Source organism: Chiloscyllium punctatum, chromosome 17 (assembly GCF_047496795.1).
Source record: "Chiloscyllium punctatum isolate Juve2018m chromosome 17, sChiPun1.3, whole genome shotgun sequence".
NCBI classification, from domain to species: Eukaryota; Metazoa; Chordata; class Chondrichthyes; order Orectolobiformes; family Hemiscylliidae; genus Chiloscyllium; species Chiloscyllium punctatum.
In genome coordinates, this window is record NC_092755.1 from 93,026,571 (window position 1) to 93,047,484 (window position 20,914).

At 41.0% G+C, this 20,914-nt stretch overlaps 1 protein-coding gene and 1 long non-coding RNA gene across 2 annotated transcripts in view; one reads left to right on the forward strand and one right to left on the reverse strand.

The window, feature by feature from the left end:
* Window positions 1-15,721: 15,721 nt before the first annotated feature.
* On the reverse strand, window positions 15,722-18,329 carry LOC140488131 (uncharacterized). Its single transcript, XR_011963000.1, has 2 exons — window positions 18,013-18,329; window positions 15,722-16,392 (listed from the first exon to the last, which is right to left on the reverse strand). It is a non-coding gene; the product is annotated as an uncharacterized lncRNA (long non-coding RNA).
* An 87-nt stretch (window positions 18,330-18,416) lies between these two features.
* The window catches only part of ptpn11a (protein tyrosine phosphatase non-receptor type 11a), a 58,378-nt gene continuing 55,880 nt past the window's right edge, over window positions 18,417-20,914 (forward strand). The window contains exon 1 of the mRNA XM_072587940.1: window positions 18,417-18,633. Coding sequence (XP_072444041.1) covers window positions 18,620-18,633 — 14 coding nt within the window. The 5' untranslated portion in view covers window positions 18,417-18,619. The remainder of the gene's footprint in view (window positions 18,634-20,914) is intronic.

Genomic DNA, 20,914 nt, shown 5'->3' on the forward strand with positions numbered 1-20,914 from the left:
TCAGGGAAAGTGGGGATAATAAAGCAGTTATTAGAGAGTGGAAATAAATCTTGAAACAGTCACAATGTTGATATGAAACTGTTTTGTTTTAACTCTGTTGTAAGATTGAGCAAAAATGAAACACCAATGAAGTTCATGAAAAACACCTATCAAAAATAAATAATAAAGGGAAAAATAGAATATCAGTATCAAAATAGATATTGAGAGACTCGCTTCCAAAGAAATTATAATCCATTAGTTAAAACTATTAATGTAAAAAATATTAATGACATTATTTTTGAATAATCATTGAGACTGGTATATTAAATGTAATTCTACCAATGTTTACTTCAAAGATTTCGTATAATCAGGACAGGAGACAGTATAAAATGAAGCTCTTGCTAACAATAGTTTTACACATGTCTTCAATTTATTCCAATGTGAAATTATACTGGGTAACAGCATAAGACTGTTGGTGAATGATACAATGGACCTGATCTTCTAAGTTCATCAGTACCAGGCTGATTGGTCTGGCCTTAATTTGAACAGGCTACTTTGAACAGGCTACCTATGGAAAATTTGGTTGATGACGAGTCACAATATTGGACAAACCAGAAACTCTCAAAAAGGAAGTTACAATCATTGTGTGTATGCAGTAACAGCAACTGAGAAAACCATGTCCTACAGTAATGAGTCATTCAAAAACTTGATGTAGGAAGGCAGCAAGGAGTGGATGGGGGAAAAAAAAAGACTGGAGAGGTGTGGGAAAGAGGTGTTAAATCACAGGTGAAAATTGTACCACTAAAGGGATCTAAGCTGACCAACTACAGCCAGTTTCTCAGCTCTGCCAAACTCAGAACCAAAACAATAGAAAAGCACTTTGGCAGATGTATGGTATCCCAAAGGTTATATGGGTTCCATCCAAAATGTCCCTGACTCTTCGGAAATTTAACATCTTAATGGTTCCCCATTTCCTCCAATTAATCTTTTCTTTCTGCTGATAATAAGGTTTATCCAATAGATCTCACACCAGTCACTGCATCTGCATGCAAACAGATTACAGATTGGTTTACCTGGAAGTGGTGGCCTGAAAGGGTCTTGTTTTACGGAAGCTTAACCCCATGGTTTATAAGAAGAGCTGTCCCATTGTTGGTCTATAAATCAGCCATTTGACACGTCTGAATCTGTTTGTCATGATCTACAATCATAGGTTAATGGATAATGAAATTCCCATTCCTGTCACCAAACGTCTGATCATTATAGATCCTCATGAACAGAGTCAATTCGTACAGCAGTATGAGAACAGTCAATATAATCTCCATGCGCTCAGGAAAAGGTAAAAACTCTAAGAAATCAGAAACCCTGGAAAAGAAACATTCTGGAATCTCAAATTGTTCTATTTGCACATACATAAGCTAAGGTATACAGTCATAGTCAGAGTCATACAGGCTTTTTAGTTTTCTTTTCTCAGAAGGATCTTTCTGGGTGATATCTGAGGGAAGTACTGCTTTGCTGAACTGAAGGTTTTAGATAAGAGGCAGAAATACACAGGGGTTAAAACAAATTATGCAAGATGCTCAAACGAGGAGTAAATAATTCTTAAAGTTGAAAAAACTCTTTGGCACTAACAGCAACATCAGCAAATTTGTTTTAAGTACAGGGTTTAAGAATTCCAAACCTATTTATAACGTCAATAATCCATTTCATGTCGTACATAGAACTCTTACCTTAAACTAAATTAAATCACATGCTTAATTTCATAAAGTACACTTAAATAGAAATGTGGGTTTGCTTGCTGGTGTTAATGTATTGAGAACACTACTTTACAGAACTGGTGACATCATGTGCTGTAACCCAATTTTCTAACCTTTATCTACAAAAACTCCAGACTAGTAGGTGTTGCCAAATAATGCCAGCCCTAATGCACAGAACATGGATTTATTGAGGATGGAATAGCAACTAACAGATTAGAAATCAGTTATAAGTACCTTTAATATTAATGTTCAAGAGCAAAAATCTACAGGTGCTGGAAATCTGAGAGAAGACTTTTAAAAAACATTGGAAACAGTTAGCAGTTCTATATGGAGGTAACCTTGTGCACATCTGCCTGCCTCAAGAACATCCGCCTCTCCTGGTGGGACTGTCCGCTTATCACTGTAAGCACCCTGACAGGGCACCTGGCTTGTGTTTCATTCTTATCATGAAAGCGAGCATGGAGATGGTCAATTAGAAGATCACTTCCTGAAAGATTGTGCCGAGGTGCACTAACAACACAGATGGGCTCAAGGCCTCAATATTCGTCCAGTGTTTTGGTCCAAAAATCAGTCCAATGTTTTCATTGATGGTCTAGAATTCGTGCATTCTGATGAGGAAATATATTTCAAAGGAAGTAACTTAGAAATGACTGAGAAATTCTTCCGCTGAGATGAGAACAGGCATTAAGATGCATAAAATGCTTGAGAATATATTTACTCTATTCCTTGTTCAAAGCTCCCAAATTCAACACTTTGCCTGGATTTGTTTATACTCAGCCTGTGGAGCTTTATAATGCTCAGCAAAGAATACAAGACTCCATTACATTGGAGTAGATGTAGGGCATTAGACGTATTGAGTGTGATCTGCCACTCAGTGAGATTACAGCTGATCTGACAATTCTCAGCTCCTGCCTTATCCCCATAACCCTTGATTCCTTTACATTAAACATCTTTCCAACTCAGCCTTGAACATACTTTATGGCAGAGGGCTGTTACGACTGTTCAGTAAAGAATTCCAAAGACTTATTCGCCTCCGAGTAAAGAAATACCTCCTCGTCACTGTCCTAACGGGGTGACTCCTTACTCAGATTATATGTTCTGCTTCTGGATTCTTCCACAAGATGAAACATTGCCTGCAATGCTAGTGGACATCAAACAGGCCCACAAAAGAAAAATATTTTGACGCAATTTGCTTTAATCTATTAAATGATTACAGGGATGAGAAAGCAAACGATCACACAAGTATGACATTATGGTTTAACCAATAAGCACAACCCAGTCCTACATGCAGCGCTGCTAAGTTAGGCGTGTTCTGAAGGAACTTATTCAACTGTCCACATCGGCAGCGTTTCAATCGTCAGTTTTGACAAGGTGGGATGGTTAAGGGGCAATTTAACCAGAACTTTTTTCTCAGTTGTTAATGTTAGCCAAACAAAAATGCTGCAGATGCGAGAAATCTGAAACAAACACACAGAACACTGAATCGGTTAGCACATCAGGCAGCATCTGTGGAGAAATATAGTAATTAGTGTTTCATATAGACTACTTTATCATAATGGGTGATGGTGAATAGCGATTTCTGAAATGTTAACTTTTTTCTTTCTCCATAGGTGCTGTTTTTGCTTAAACATTGGACAACTTGTCAATGTGTTCAGTTCAGTTATTTAGTTAATTCAGAGATGTTCAATTTTAAAGTGTACATCTGAGATACTTCTTAAAATTCACAGGATGTGGGCACCACTGTTGATTCTTGATTGCCCTTAGACAGAGATGACCTTCCTCTTGAACTGATGCATTCCAAGTGGTTAAGTACACTCACAATTCTGCGAGAAAACAATTTCCACAATTTTGGAAGTGACTGTCAAGGAACAGCAATGCATTTCCAAGTCAGGATGTTGTATGGCTTGTAGGGGTGTGTTGCATGTGGTATTTCACTGTGCATCAGCGGTGAAGGGCGTGAATATTGGAACTGTTAGATGTGGTGGCAAGCAAGTGGGCTGATGGATAGTGACTATCTTCTTGATTGTTATTGGAATTACACTTATCCAGGCACGTAGAAAGTATTACATCTCACTCCTGATTTGTACCTGGTAGATAGTAAACAGGATTTGAGGAGGAAGAAGATGAGTTACTCACTAAAAAATTCCCAACCTCTAACTCGCTGTTGTGTACATAGTATTTATATGGCTGATGCAGTTCAGGTTCTGGTCAATGCGAACAGCCAAAATTTGATATTTCAGAATTCAGCAACACCATTGAATATCAGATTTTTTCTTATTAAGAGATGGGCACTGCCTGGCACTGAAGTGGTTTCAGCGTTAATCACTGCTCATTGAGTGCACAATAAACATCCCCACATCGGAGCTTAGAGTGAAGATCATTGATAAAGCAGCGTACATTGTTTGACCCAAGTCATTATTCTGAGTAAACCTTGCAGCGAAGCCTGTGGCTGAGGTACGTTTTGCACACAGGACATATTTAGGCCACTTTCTACATTCTCAGCTAAATGCCAGTGTTCTAACTGTACTGGGACTGCTTGGTTTAGGACATGATTAGGTATGTAGCACAAGTCTTCAAAATGTTTCAAAGCCAATAGCCATGTATTATTCAATACCTTCTTGATATCACCAGCATCTGTGATACTGGGATCCCCAAGTGAAGGTCAAGATTTATCATCTGCTGAGCACTTCTGGCTAAAGATAGAACATAGAACATAGAAGAATACAGCGCAGTACAGGCCCTTCGGCCCTCGATGTTGCGCCGATCAAAGCCCACCTAACCTACACTAACCCACTATCCTCCATATACCTATCCAATGCCCGCTTAAATACCCATAAAGAGGGAGAGTCCACTACTGCTACTGGCAGGGCATTCCATGAACTTACGACTCGCTGAGTGAAGAACCTACCCCTAACATCAGTCCTATATCTACCCCCCCTTAATTTAAAGCTATGCCCCCTTGTAATCGCTGACTCCATACGTGGAAAAAGGTTCTCACTGTCAACCCTATCTAACCCCCTAATCATCTTGTACACCTCTATCAAGTCACCCCTAAACCTTCTTTTCTCCAATGAAAACAACCCCAAGTGCCTCAGCCTTTCCTCATAGGATCTTCCTACCATACCAGGCAACATCCTGGTAAAAAAGATGCTTGCTAATGCTTCAGCTTTGTCTTCTGAATTGATGTGCTGGACCTCCCAGTTATTGAGGGTGGAGACTTCTCCTTTAGTGTGCTTATCATTGCCTACCACCATTCACAGCCGTATTTTTTTTCCAATTTGGTCACTGGATGCCAGCATAGCTAGGCTAGTTATTATGGCTCATCCCTAGTTAGTGGTGAGCTGTATTCTTGAACATCTTCAGTCCATTTATTGTAGGTACAGTGCTACGAAGGAGGGAAATCCAGGATTTTGGTCCCGTAACACTGAAGGAACAACAATAAAATTCCAAATCAGGTTGAATGAATGACTAGAAAAGAAATTTTCAGATTAAGTGTATGCAAGCTGTTTGTTCAGCTCAGTTGTCGTGGTTGGAGGTGTGGGTGGTACCGTTTAAGGAACATTGGTGCTTTTCTGTGTACCTTTGTACAGGTATATACTTCTGTTCCTGAGTATCAGTAGTGAAGGGAGTTAACGTTTACAGATGTGGTCGAGAGTGTGGTGCTGGAAAAGCACAGCAGGTCAGACAGCATCCGAGGAGCAGGAGAATCAACTTTTCAGGCATATGCCCTTCATCAGGAATGAGCCAATGAAGGGATACAGATGTGGTGCCAATCAAGTGAACTGCTTTGTCCTGAATGGTGTCCAACTCCTTGAATGTTGTTGGAGGCAAGTGCGTAGGTGTGAAGTCAAACGATGGCAAGGAATTGGAAGTAGGTAGTCTTAGTGATGCCATGGTTATTAGAACAGAAGTTTATCTTGGGGTCAAATACAGAAGTAGAGTCATAAACAGTCTGGTTTATGTTCAGGTAGTTGCCAGGGAGATGGATGGATTTAGAGGTTAGGGAACAGAACACAACACAATAGTATAGTTCTTCCCATTGTTTAGTCAGAGGAAATTTCTGCTCATCCATACCAGATGTTGGAGAGTAATACAACAATTCAGAAAATAAAATGCAGGGTTTGAGATAGATAAAGGCAGCATGTAGGTCAGAAATAGAAGGAGAGAACAACGATAGATTCTTGGGAGACACCAGAACTAATAGTAAGGGAATAGGAAGAGGAATTGCTGGTGTTCTCCGGCTATGAACAAAAAAAAACACTTACACCCAACTAGATTGTGACAGTGAGACTTTGAGGTAGGACGATGTGGTCAAACATATCAAACACTGCAGACATATTAAGAATGTGGAGGGGGCTATATTTATGTTGTTCACAGTCACTATCTATTTTATTTGCACCTTTTTTGCTTCAGCAGCATAGTTGAAAATCTGTTGTTAGGGACTCAAGCATTTGAGTTATACTAAAGATGGGTACATATTTAGGAAGCAATAGTATATTCCAGGAAATTAGCATCTAAGATCAAAAGACATATTTTCAGTTCAGCAACGTTCTAGTGTTTTGGTGCTTTAAAATGGAAGAACTGTCAAATGGCCATGAAGCTGGGCTTAAAAGGCGGTCTATTCTAAGCTGTCAAGAGACTGTGTTGATTTGGAACAAACATCTTGAATGTGTTGCCAGTTCTAGAACGCTCTTGTTGAGCAACTAATGCAATATCACTCATTTTAACATCACTAAAAGCCAACTTTTCCCCTAGTGTTTTATTTATCTATGTATTTAGAGTATACAGGGAAGTTCTTCACTTTAAAAGTACTTACCCATGAAGAACCACTTCCCCTTTAAATAAAAATAAATTGCTCAAAAACTTTTTTGACAGTGCAGGTTCCCCTTTAAACTCATCAGAATGAAAACCTTATATTTTATGTTCGGAAGACAGTTCTCTTTTCATAATTTGCTGAAGATATTACAAAATTGTTCTTAATGCCAGATCTTTCTAACTCTGTACTTCACCATGCCTATAAGACTGCAAGATTAAGAAGCACCATCTCCACCATCAGGACAAATAAAGTAATTTCAGATCACGTCACCTAAGGTAAACCAAATAGTATCATGGAACATGGGAGGCTATTTGGACCACTGTGTCTGTGCTAACTCTTTGAAAGAGCTATCCAATTGTTCCAGTCCACAGAACACTGCATTATTTCCTAAATTTAAACAATTTGCCTCCTTCCCCTTTGAAATTTTTCCTGAATCTGAATCCTCCTCCCCTTCAGGTAATGTGCCCAGATCATAAGTTCCTGAATAAAATGAAGATTTCTCCTCATTTACCCCCAATTATCTTACGTTTGTGTCATCGGTTCATTGGCCTTTAGGCCTCTGGGATCTGTATTGATTGTACATGGTCGACCTCATAGAATAAGAGTTCCCTGATTGGGGCTGTTAATCTGGTTCAATTAGAGAACATCAGTTGACAGAAAAAAACAAGAGTGTCAGAGGTTCTGTTTACTCAGAGCTAGCTCTGAGGAAGCTGAATCAGTGTCAAGGATTTTCCACGTGTAAATAGAAGGATGACTTGGTAATGGGATACCAGCCTCTGTGGAGGCATTTCAGTGGCAATTAGAGAAAAGCAGATACAAAATTTCGGTGGTGTGACAGTCCTGAACATGTATGCAGACCACGTCAAAGCTTAAAACCTTGCAAACTGCACGTAAGCAAATGTGTCCGGTTCCTCGACTGTCTTTCCCCCTGCTCCAGAACCTGTGGATTCTCTCTCTCTCCATCAAGAGTTGAAACTGCCTCAAAATCTGAGATGGATATAGCATATATTGCAGCCTTAACATCTGAAGAGGGGAGTGAATTTCTTCTGAGACGTCCCAAGGGCAAGAGACAAACTAATGTGCGTTACACACCACCCATATCAGAGGCAGAGTTGGAGGAATTTGACCAGGTGCTATAACACCTCAGGACAAGCTACAAATAAAAAAAAACTGCCTACGTCTTTGAACTCAGAAGGGGAGGAATGTAGTGATTGTCATGAGGTCAGCCAGGTGGACTTCACATGAGTTCCCTGATTAGATCAGATTAACAGCCCCAAATCAGGGAGTCCGAGGGGATGGATATAAATAGGAACGTCAGAGGTTCTGTTCATTGAAAACTGGCTCTGAGGAAGCTGGATCAGCGTCAAGGATTCTCCACATGTAAATAAAGGGTGACTTGGTGACAAGATACTGATCTCTGTGGAGTTATTTCAGGAATAGTTTTTCCTCATTTGATCAATGAAAACCCTTCTTGATTTTGAATACTTCTTTTGAATCTCCACTTGACACAGCTCCAATACGAATCTCAGATGGTTGCAACTTTAATGTCTCCATTGGATCTTGTAATGTGTTTCTGAAATAAACTTGCATTCTGTGATGTGATGGAACTCAACACCTAACAGTGCATTAGAAGTATGAATTGAACCTTTGCATCTTTGACGCTCTTCACACTAAGTTCCCAGGTTTAACTTTGATGTGGTCAACAATCAGATATGAAGGCAAAAAGTCTAAGATGTGTTTAAATGTTGGCATATACTTTTTCGTTATCTGATCTTGAAGCCAAATGAGTGTTCTTGAAACCTGGCAATATTTCACTTACTAAAGCCTTAGTTAGAGACAGCAGAAGGAAATGAATCTCCTTTATTGTTGCAACCTGAGTCTACTTTTTAAATAGAATGCTATATAGGAACAGAAGCACGCATTCTAAGCTACCCTTCAGCGAATTTCTAGCTCATCCACACTTAAGCATCTATCCGTCTTGGTTCTGCAACTCTGAATACTAAAAACGTCGAACTAATTTTTTTAAAAACAATCTATTTTGGGGCATTTTCAGCATATCATCTCACAAACAACTACTGATAGGGGAAAGACTTCCATATGTCAACTATTATTTTCATGAAGGACTGCTTCCTGACAACATCCTGAAGAACATGGCTCTGATTTTAAGGTTCTACCCCTTGTTCTGGATTCCACATCAGGGAAAATAATTTCCATTTACCCTACTGAAGTCTTTAACCATTTTAAACACATTAATTAGAAAATCCATTCATCTTTGGCACTCAAGGTAATAAAAGCCTGCACTATGCAACCTGTCTTCCAAATACAACTCTTTCTGTTCCTGCACAAATTTGGAGAATCTGCACCACACCCACCCTAAAGTCAATGTAAATTTTCCTAAGGCATAGTGCCTAGGACAGAAAATGGTGTTTGAAATGGGGTCACCAGAGAGTTATAAAATTAGAAAATGCCACATGACAGAAGTCGAATTTTTAATATTACTTGTGGCCTTGCTCATTTATACTACAGTTGTGATGGTCCAATTTCAAGCTTGGACATGGAGTATATTGGAAGATGGGAACAGCAAAGCAGAAATGACTGAGAAACAAGTATAACATTTCAAAATTGCTTTCTGGGTGTGACAATCCAGAGTAGCAGGTATTATGAGAATTTATTTTTATTCTTATGTTTGCTTTCCAAACAAGAGGGTGCAAGTAAAAGATTCTTTCTTTGCCAAATTAGAAAGTTGGGATATGTGCTTAAAGGGGCAGTATCTTTCATATCATAAAGAGAATTGAATATGCACTTATAAAAAAAACTTTTTGTAGGGAAAGACCAAAGAGTGGGACTAATTGGACAATTCACTCAAAAAGCCAGCAAAGATACGATAGCCAAGTTGCCCCCTCTGGTACAGTATACTTCTCTAGCAAGATTAAATCTACATATGAAAATAAACACTAACAGGTTTTATTGAACATGACAATGTACAGGGGATGTTAAGAAAGAGGATGTTCTTATGTGGAACCCTATAGACCTCGGCTCTATGTAATTGGACATCAGTATGACTTAAATCCCTTTGCACGTGCTCAGTAGCTCTAACCAAGTAAAAGGTATAATTCCCTTTAGTCTACAGTATCCATTGATACTCATGCTCCGAGAAATGACATTTATGAAAAATTGAAATGGTGACATGAGCGACACACTTCACAAGTCTATAACTCAAGCATCTGCAAGCATTTGAATAATTTTGCTTTTCCACTTCTTGGTGATTTGTTTAATCCTCTGGACCAGATAGTGCACAAGAACTCAAACCTCAATCTTTGGAAACATGAGAAGAGTTCCACTTTTTTTGAGGTACTGTGAACATGGAAAATTGTGCAAGCAACTTTGGCAGGTTTCTAAAAAACTTAATTTTTCTCTTGATTTGTTAAATAATAAATGTTATCAAGATAGCCATATGTAGCTTCAAATCTTGAAAATTAGTAAAAGCTAATTGCTTAAAAAAATTCAAGAGGGAAGTGAAAATAGGGATTTTTAACAAGAAATAATTATGCTTAATAATTCAATTATAGTGAAGGCAAATAAAGATAAGTACATGAAAGACAAAAGAGGAAACCCAACTGTTAAAGGCAGAACTATTCATGGTGCTCTTAAAGCATTGTGCAATAATCCTGCTGAAAGACTTGTACTTTTACATTAAAAGTGACTGTCTCAGATGTACAGCACAGAAACAGACTCTACAGTCCAACTCTTCCATGCCAACAAGATATCCATTAATCTAGTCTCATTTGCAAGTTTTCGGATATACTCCTGTAAACTCTTCCTATTTATGTACCCATCCAGATGCCTTTTAATATTGTAATTGTACCAGTCTCCACCACTTCCTCTGGTGGCTCATTTCACACTGTGCATGAAAAAGTTGCCCCTTGGTCCATTTTAAACCTCTCCCCTTGAACATATACCCCTTGTTTGACTCTCCTACTGTGGGGAAAAGTCCTTGACTATTCACCTTATCCTTGCCCCTCATGATTTTATAAACATCTCAGCCTCTGACACTCCAGGGAAAACAGCCCCAGCCTCTCCCGATAAGCTCAAACCCTTCAATCCTAGCAACATTGTTGTACATTTTTTCTGAACCCTTTCAAGTTTCATAACATCTTTCTGAGCAGGAGACCAAAACTGAATGCAATATCGAATGCCTAACAGCCATAATATAACCGCCTAAATCCTAAACTCAACCAATAAAGGCAAGCATACCAAACACCTTCTTCACTATCCTATTTACCTGCAACTTCACTTTCAAGGAACTACGAACCTGCACCTCGAGGACTCTTTGTTTGGCAACACTCCCAGGACCTTTCCAAAATGCAGTAACTCATGTTTATCTAAATTAAACTCCACCTGCCATTCCTCAGCCCATTCAAATTGTTTATTCACATCTAAGTCTTTTAGATAAAATAACAAAAAGCAGTGAACCCAGCACCAATACTAGTGGCACACCACTGGTCACAGGTCTACAATTCAAAAAGCAATCCTCCAGCTCTTACTTTGAGCCAATTTTGTATTCAAATGTCTGAAATTCATTTTAAGTACTTTCATAGATCAGAATTAATCAATTTTTAACGCAAAAGTCAACTTTTAAATTTTGAAAAGACCAATTATTGCTCCCTAGAATGTTATCTCAACATCCCTCCCATATCAATCCCCCATTCACAAGGGCACTCTCAAGAGCTTCCCTCCAGACCAGGCAACATCCTGGTAAACCTCCTCTGCACCTTCTCCAATGCTTCAACATTCTTCCTATAATGGGGTGATCTGGACTGTACACAATATTCCAAATGCGGTCACACTAGCATTTTGTATAGTTGCAGCATGACATTACGGCTCTGGAACACAATCCCTCTACAAATAAAACCTAACATACTGAACATTCCCAATCAACTCATTGGCTTTTCTGGAGAGCAGAACAAAGATTTGGTAAAGGAGTTATCAATGGCTCAGTAAAATAAACTGTCCATACCCTAGAAGATAATAAGGTCATAGAGTCATAGAGATGTACAGCCTGGAAACAGACCCTTCGGTCCAACCCGTCCATGCTGACCAGATATCCCAACCCATGCGAGTCCCACCTGCCAGCACCCGGCCCATATTCCTCCAAAATGCCTCTTAAATGTTGCAATTGTACCAGCCTCCACCACATCCTCTGGCAGCTCATTCCATACACGTACCACCCTCTGCGTGAAAAAGTTGCCACTTAGGTCTCTTTTATATCTTTCCCCTCTCACGCTAAACCTATGCCCTCTAGTTCTGGAGTTCCCAACCCCAGGGAAAAGACTTTGCCTATTTATCCTATCCATTCCCCTCATAATTTTGTAAACCTCTATAAGGTCACTCCTCAATCTCCGATGTTCTAGGGAAAACAGCATGTTTGAGAATATAATGAACTTAGGAACCACACAAATGTGTGAAATTAGTGGATCTGACAGTTCACAGAAAAAAGGAATGTGCACAAAAAGGAGTTGAGAAATAAATCTATAATCATAAATCTGAAGTTGAAAGTTACTATCAGAGAACAGAGCAACCTGCTCAAACTACATCATAGTTTCTTCTTGAAAATTTGGAAGAGAATGGTTCCAAGGAAAGGGTCTTTAAAACCAAACTATGTCAGGCTAATGGAATATTGGGAAACTGAAACTTACAGTCAGACACAGGTTAAAAGAAACACAAAGGAAAAGATGTTAGCATAATGGAAATAGATGATCCTGCTATTCCAAAGCTGAGCAGTTGTAATCAGGTTTATCAGGATGTTGCCTCGTCTGGAGGGAAACTCTTGAGAGACTTGGATCTGTTCTCATTGGAAAGGAGGCAGCTCAGATGGGATTTGATAGAGACATACAAGATGATCAGAGGATTAGATAGGGTAGACAGTGAAAGTCTTTTTCCTAGAATGATGACATCAGCTTATATGAGGGGGCATAACTACAAATTGAGGGGTCATATATTTAAAACAGATGTCAGAGGCAGGTTCTTTACTCAGAGTGGCAAGGGCATGGAATGCCCTGCTTGCCAGCATAATTAATTACATCTCAACAAAACTCAAGATGAATGAGATGGCACTCAGTTGAATGCTGTAAACACAATGTAAAGCACATTTTAATCAGAAAGTGATTGCCAGTTTACCTACTGGGTAAATTCCATCATTATGAGTGATAGCATTCAAAGACAAATGAATGGGTTACAATCTTAGTAAAAAAAAGGAGGACCTGAAGATGCTCATCAGGTATAGCAGCTTTTGTTGAGGGAGAATCAGAACTAACATTTCAAGTCCAACATGACTTGTTTGGAAGTAGAGAGAGGTGGGAGAAAGTGAGGACTGCAGATGCTACAGATCAGAGTCAAAGAGTGTGGTGCTGGAAAAGCACAGCCAGTCAGGCAGTATCTGAGGAGCAGGAGAGTCAACATTCGAGCATTAGCTCTCCATCAGGAATGTGGGGGGTGCCCCAAGGGTGCTGAGAGATAAATGGGAGTGAGGGGCGGGTGAACCTGGGGGAAGCCAGCTGGGAATGCGTTAGGTAAATGATAACAATAGGTTGGATGGTGGATAAGTGGGAAGGAAGATGGACAGCTAGGGCACATGTACCTTCACATGTCATCTACTGTGTCCATTGTTCCCGATGTGGTCACTTCTACATTGGGGAGACAGGACACCAACTTGTGAAACGTTTCAAAGAACATCTCTGGGACACAGGCACTAAACAACCCCACCACTCTGTGGCCAAATGCTTCAACACCCCCTCGCATTCCGCCAAGGACATGCAAGCCCTGGGCCTCCTCCACTGCCAGATTCTAGCCACCCAGTGTCTGGAGGAAGAAAGCCTCATCTTCTGCCTTGGGACTCTCCATTCACACTGGATCAATGTTGATATTACCAGTCTCCTCGTCTCCCCTCCGCCCACCTTATCCCAGATTCAACCCTCCAACTCTGCACTGCCCTCGAACTGTGCTACCTGTCCGTCTTCCTTCCCACTTATTCACTCCACCCTCTACTCTGACCTATCACCATCACCCCCCCACCTTCATCTAACTATCCATTCCCAGCTACCTTTTTTCCCCCAGCTCCACTATTTATCTCTCAGCAGCACCACCGCCAACTTATCTATCAGCCTGCATCATTTCCATCCCTTCCCCCTGCCGACTACTGACGAAGAGCCTATGCTTGAAACATCGACTCTCCTGCTCTTCGGATGCTTTTCCAACACCAAAGCTTTTGGGTAAAGAGAGGTGGAAATATGATGGTGTAGAAAATGGTGGTGGGGCAAAAAAAGAACCAGGTGGAATTTAAGGGAGAGAGCATGGGTGCACGAGTGAAAGGGAGAGAGAGACAGAGAGAGAGACAGAGAGAGAGACAGAGAGAGAGACAGAGAGAGAGACAGAGAGAGAGACAGAGAGAGAGACAGAGAGAGAGACAGAGAGAGAGACAGAGAGAAGAGAAAGATTAGCATCACAGAACAAACAGCAAACTGAGTACTCATTTTGTAGAGAGAGACAGGACCAGATTAGGTGTTAACAATAGCTGTTAAGAGCAGAATAAAGATTAGCAACAGATACAAAGCCAAGAAAACCAAACACTGGGAATGGGGAGAGAGGCAAAGGAAACAAAATAGAGAGCAGAGTTCTTGGTCTGAAATTGTTCAACTCAATGTTGAGCCCAGAAGGCCTAAATAGAATAAAACAAAGACCTCCAGATGCTGGAGATCAAAAACAAACAAAAAACAGAAATGGCTAGAGAAACACAGGACGTCTGGCAGCACCTGTGAAGAGAAAATAGCCCAGTGACTCTTCTTTAGGCCTAAATAGACAATGCTTCAGTTTGCAATGGGCTTCACTCAGACACTGCAGCAAGCCGAGGGCAAAAAAATGATTTTAAGAGCTAGATGGTGTACTAAAATGTCAAGTGACAGGAGGTTGGGTTCACGCTTGCAATATGAATTGTGTTCTGCAAAGCATTATCTCCATTGAAGGGGAGACTACATTCTAAGCATTGAAGATAGTAAAAGATTGAAAAAAGCACAAATAAATTTTTGCATCTCCTGGAAGAAATGTTATGGGCTTTGGATAGTGGGAGGGTTGAGATAAAGGGAAATGGATTGCATCTCCTGCGATAGTATAGAAAGGTGCTACAGGAGGGAGATGATGTGTTGGGGGTAACAGAGGAATGCTAGGATGTCACATAGGGAATAGTTCCTTCAGGATAGCGAGAAGAAGTGTAGCTGAGGTTGCTATGTTTGTAAATATTAGTAAACAGTTTATCACTACAAAAGGTGGCAGTAAAGTCAAAGATTAAGGGAAGAGCCAGAGATGGGCCAGGTGAAGTTGAAGTTGGAAGCAAAATTGATTAACTTTTACCGTTCTGGATGAGAGCAGGGACTGATATGGAAAAAGACTTATGAAAGAATGCCCCACGTCAGACTGGAAGAACAAAGCCCATAAAAAGACAGGAAGTAGCAATTGAGCCCACATGGATAAAATGGCCACATCTTATTTTAAGTTCTCACAGCCAATACTGAAAGATGAAGCTATGAACTGAGAAAGGAGAGAGAGCTATTCAGAAAATTCGGGCAGATTACCAGAAACTCACATTTCAGATTGAAAATTTAAAACAAAAAAATGTTGAAAAGTTTCAAGACTGAGCAGGGCATAACATGACAATCTATAAGGTACACGAAATAGAAACTGCAACGTATACTGTTAGGAGAGGAGGTAAACATGAAAATGAACAGCCTAAACCTCAGTTCAAAACCTCATCAGCATATGCTTCATAGAGAAGAACTTGTAAAAGGCTGACAGTGCTGTGTTCAGTCAGTAATTTAGTGAACTCCAGATGCAGTCTAACACCATGTCCAATTGGAGAATGTTTTACTGGAACTGTAAAAACAAAGGTTGGACCAATTCCAACCAGAATGGATAAAGCAGGAAGTTGAAAAGCTGGAAGAGGGGCATAAGAGTGGCTGCAAGAAAAACATATGCTGCAGAATGATAAAGCAGAACTTGAAGTACTTGAAGCCCAACTATAGTGTGCTGTTTTGTTCCAAAACAGGGACACGTCATTTTATAGCCAAAATAATACATGTTTAAAAGAAAAGAGAACAAGTTAAATAACTGTAAAGTATTCCACTTCTAAAATAGATCATTAGTCTTTATTTAGGAAAAATGACACTGGAACTGTTAAACTGATATGAAGGCACATCATTTAAAAAAAAGTTATTTCTAATGAGAAAGAAATAGGAATTAATTGTTCAATGTACAAAGGTGACCTCACAGCTCCAGTGTAGTAATTTGCCAAGCTCCATCAGTCCACTTGACACATGGAGATGCAAGAAATACCCTTGATGGAATCCATTTTGAGTCTGAAATGTCATTTTGAACTTCTGGGAATCAAAAGACATGATCCTCAATGCTATCCAACTCCCTTACCTTGCCAAAATAAAAAACTGCAGATCATAGAATCCCTAGTGTAGAAGCAGGCCATTCCACCCATCACATCCACACTGCCATTCCAAACAGGATCCCACCCAGATCCCAACCCGATCCCTTTAACCCTGCATGTTCTCATGGCTAATCCACCTAGCCTACACATCCCTGAGAACCATAGGACAATTTAGCATGGCCAATCCACCTAACCTGCACATCTTTGGACTGTGGGAGGAAACTAGAGCACCCAGAGGAAACCCACACAGACACAGGAAGAAGGTGCAAACTCCTTGCAGTCACCGAGGCTGGAATCAAACCCAGATCCATGGTGCTCTGAGACAGCAGTGCCAATCATTGAGCCATCGTGTCACCCTGCTGCAAATGAAACAAAAAACAGCAATTACTGGAGAAGCTCAGCAGATCTGGCAACATCTGGGGAGAAAAAGACAGTGTCAACATTTCAAATCAAATGACCCATCTTCAGAACTGGTTGTCTCAGGAAAAAGATGATATTATGCTGAAGATGGGGACCGAGGAGTAAAAGATAGTTAGAGATGGAGCCCAGGGAGAGAACAGCAGTTGGGCAGACAAAAGAATGACTGGGCAATCACTTTATGGAACTTCTATGTTCAGTCTGCAAAATGACTCTGAGCTTCAAGACACAACGTTCCCTAGCCAACATTTCTTCTCAAGCCTGCTGCAGTAATCCAGCAATGCTCAGCACCACCTGGAAACCTGCAGCTTTCAGGACTCAATATCAAATTTCTTAGGGCCTGAGCACCTTCTTCCATATTCTCTAAACACTTCCCTGCACTACCACCTTGTCATCCCTTTGGCTGCTTTCATCACAAACAACACATTTTCACCCACTAATGGTCCCTATTAGTAGCTATCTTCAGGCTGACCAATATCCATTCCTTTATTTGCCCAAAAGATGTTTTCTCGCTCTCTCTGGGTTCCATCTCCACTTATCATTGACTCCTTTCTCTTCCTAGCTCCATTAAGTTGTGTACCTGAAACACTGTTTTCTCTCCACAAATATTGCCAGACCCTGGTGCGTTGCGTTTTTGTTCCTTTTGTCCAACTCATTTGTGCTGTATACACACCCAAATCCTGAACCAAATAGTAAGAGCAGGCTCAGCCCCATTAGATAAAGGGGTTGCTGCAATTCTCTCAATTATTTTAAGTTGCCACTTTTACATACATTTAAATATCACTTCTCCACTTTACTTTCAACTCTTATTGATTCGGCTTCCAGCAATGTTTATAACAGGAAATTCCATCTGCTAAACCTTTGTTGTGGTAAAATTGTAGCATTTGTTACAAAACTGCTTTTATGGAGCCACAGGAAAGTTGCAGCATGGAAAGCGGCAAGTTTACAGTCGGCCTGTCAAATTTACTGCAGCTGGGGGGGGGGAATAAAAAGCTATTTGCTACCTTCCACCGCCTGGTCTGTACTCTCACAGATCCCAAAAACAAACCGTCCAGGCGGATTGAAGGTTTCTAATGCAATAGAAAACCCCCAGAAATACCTAGAGAAAATCAGCAGGTCTAACAGCATCTATGGAAAGAGAAGCAGAGTTAAGGTTTCGACTCTTCAGAACTAGACAGTACTTATCTCCAAAACTAATTCTGACGAACGGTCAACGGATTGGAAACGTTAACTCTGCTTTTTTTTTTCTCTCTCTCTCCAAATAAACCTGTTGGACTATAACTGGGCGTTGTGATTTTTAACTGTGTCTATAGGTGCTGCCACAACCGCTCAGCTTCTCCAGCTTTTGCTGTTTTTTTGATTCCAATATCCGCAGTTTTTGTTTAACATGATTGAAGGTTTCGGCCTTGACCACCAGAACATTCTCGAAGCCTCCCGCCTCCCGCCGCCCGCCGCCCCTCTTGTTTTCCTCACGTCCCCGCAAATCCTTCTACTCCAAATGGTTTCTAAGCCCGTCCCCAAGAGACACCCAGTTAATAAATGAATTAAAACCAGTCCGAGACCTGAGTTATTGTTAATCGAGCTTCCTTTGAACCTTCTCTCTCAGATTCCGATGCGATAAACCTCTCCTGGCTACTATCTCCGCACACCGCTCACAATACGCATGCGGAAAAACCCTGCTCGAGCGCATATTGTCTTGCCAGTAAAAAACATGGCGGCGCCCAAACCGGGGCGAGTGCGATGACGTCACTGGGTTTCGCGAGAGAGGGGGGGGGTACGGTGAATGCAAGTTTTACGCACGCGCACCAAAAGCGTTTCGGGGTGTCGCACATTCTCTGCCCCACCGTTCCACGGCTGCGCCCGGTCTTGCAGCGAGGAGGCTGATGCGTGCGTCATATCCGCGCGCGGTCGGACCAACAGTGACGTGAATTTTCAGCGTCGTCGCCGGGGAGGGAGAAGGAGCTGGGCGGAGATGACTTCTTCCCCCCCCGCGACGTAGTCGCTGTTAGTTCCTCAGCCGGGAAGAGAGAGAGACGCTGGGCGGGAAGAGCGGCCTGAGCTTGAGTCCGGGCCCCTCGCCCTATAGAAGCTACGGCGGCCTCAACTTTCGGCGGAGGCAGAAAATAACCGGCAGGCCAGTGTCGGAGGGAGTGCCCTCCGTCCATCACCATGACATCCCGAAGGTGGGTATAAGGGGGAATGGATGTATTGTGGGGAAGACGGGGTGGGTACTAGGAGGAGACTGAGGCCACGCCACTACTTTGGGGGGGGGGTCTGAAATATGGAAACAACCCCCTGGCTGCCTGGGAAATACTGACATTCAGTGATAACCTGGCCTGAACTTAAGGGAGCCTGAGGGAGGACAGGGGAAGTATCACTACTGGATCTAGGCGAAAGTGAGGACTGCAGATGCTGGAGATTAGAATCGAGAATGTAATGCTGGAAAAGCACAGCAGGTCAGACAGCATCCAAGGAGCAGGACAATCAACGTTTTGGGCAAAAGCCCTTCATCAGGAATGAAGGATCTCATAACTGGATCTAGCTAGTCACTGAGCCAAAAGGTAGCGCTTGGAGTATTGTAGCTAGGCACAAAAACATGTTGTCAATCCCTCATTGAACTGTACTTATAAGTTCTCGCTCAGAGATTGCTGTGCCGAAGATAGAGTTGAACTTGGACCTTCATAAATAGCGCCTATGTTGCGTATGAATATGTTGAGGACAAATGTGCAGCCACAATAGTACAACTAAGGATGGGTGACTGTATCCCAACTAGTAAGACTCTAGTAATGCTGATTTGGAAGCTTTTTGTCTATATGATGTCTTTAAATGCAAAAAAGATTTTGATAACAGGAAATGTGAATGAGAGGGATCAGACACACAGTGAAAATATCGTGTTTTTTTTAAATTATAGTGGTGGCCATTTGCTAGGGTTTGTGGAATAAGGTACTGAGCAATTTATAAAAGTCCCTCAAAGCTATGCTGTCAGGCAAGATCCATCAGTGATTTGCGTTTATGAAACCAGTTAAATTTGGTCAGATTAATGTAAAATTTTACCTGATGCAAGGAAATTAAAATTAAGTATTTAAAATTATCTTAAAATTAATGTGCAAACTTCAGGGCTAAGATTTTTAAAAATTCAAATTTAAAAACCAAAAATGTGAAATTGAACTTAAATTATTCCACCTAATCACTCTGTACTTCATCAAGGGGGAACAATTCATTTTGTCTAAAACCAAAAGAGAAAATGCTGGAAAATCTCAGCAGGTCTGGCAGCATCTGTAAGGAGAGAAAAGAGCTGACGTTTCGAGTCTAAGTTTGTCAAATTAATTTTGTCTATTTTGTTCTGAAAATTGAAATACCATCTTTTACAGAGCACTCATTAGATCATTGTGTGAAGGTGTTTGGCAAAGGGCCTTGATCAGCCAGGTGGCTCAGTGTTTAGCACTACTGCCCCTCAGTGCCAGAAACCTAAGTTCGATTCCAGTCTCTGGCCACTGTCTATTTGCCCATTCTCTCCCTGTCTGCGTGGGTTTCTTCTGGGTGCTCTGGTTTCCTCCCACAATCCAAAGATTTGTATGTCAGGTGAATTAGCCATGCTAAATTGCCCATTCTATTAGGTGCATTAGTCAGGGCTAAATGGAGGGGAATGGGTCTGGGTGGGTTACTGTTTGGAGGGTTGATGTGGACTTGGTGTGTTTCCACGTTGTAGATAATCTAATGGATTGTAGGAAGAGGAGCAAGAATAATCCTAGTTTAAATAATGTGATGCAAATGACATGTCTAAAGTTATTGTCAGAGAAAAGGAGATTGAGATGAGATATGATCAAGATCTTTATTATATCTAGACATGGTAGTATGGAGTTCCTAAGCTTTAATCTAGAGCGAGAAGCAAAACTAGAAAGTTATCAAGATCTTGGTGAGACTCACAACTTTAAAAAGTTTTCTTGCCTCCTATGTCTCATTTGGGCAATAGACATATGCTGTAGACTTCAACCAAAAACCATTCTTGCCATATCACCTGAATTTCTTGAAACCCTGACCCAATGAAAATTTGAATCAGCAGAATTATTGTGGACTAACTGCAAATGAGGATGATTGTGCTGTCTACAAAAAGCTTAACTTCAGGCCACAGGGTGTTACTTGGAGAGTGTGGCCTTCTGAGTAAAACTGTATTCCCTTCAACTGTTGGATCTTGCTTCATTCTTTAGGACATCAGATTAAAATGTCAGTGTTTTTACTTCTTGGAAATACTGACTGTGGTTGCACTGAACTGCCACAGGAACTTCAATTATGTTGAGCCTTGACAGTACAATTCATGTGCAAGTGGAAGTGTGGAGTTGATTCAGCTTTTCTCAGTTGCACATTTCTGTAAACATGGTATAAAGCAGACCCACCCACATTTACTAACATGTAAGATTGCAAGGCAGAGAAAAGGACCAACATGAAAGGAAATGACATTGCATG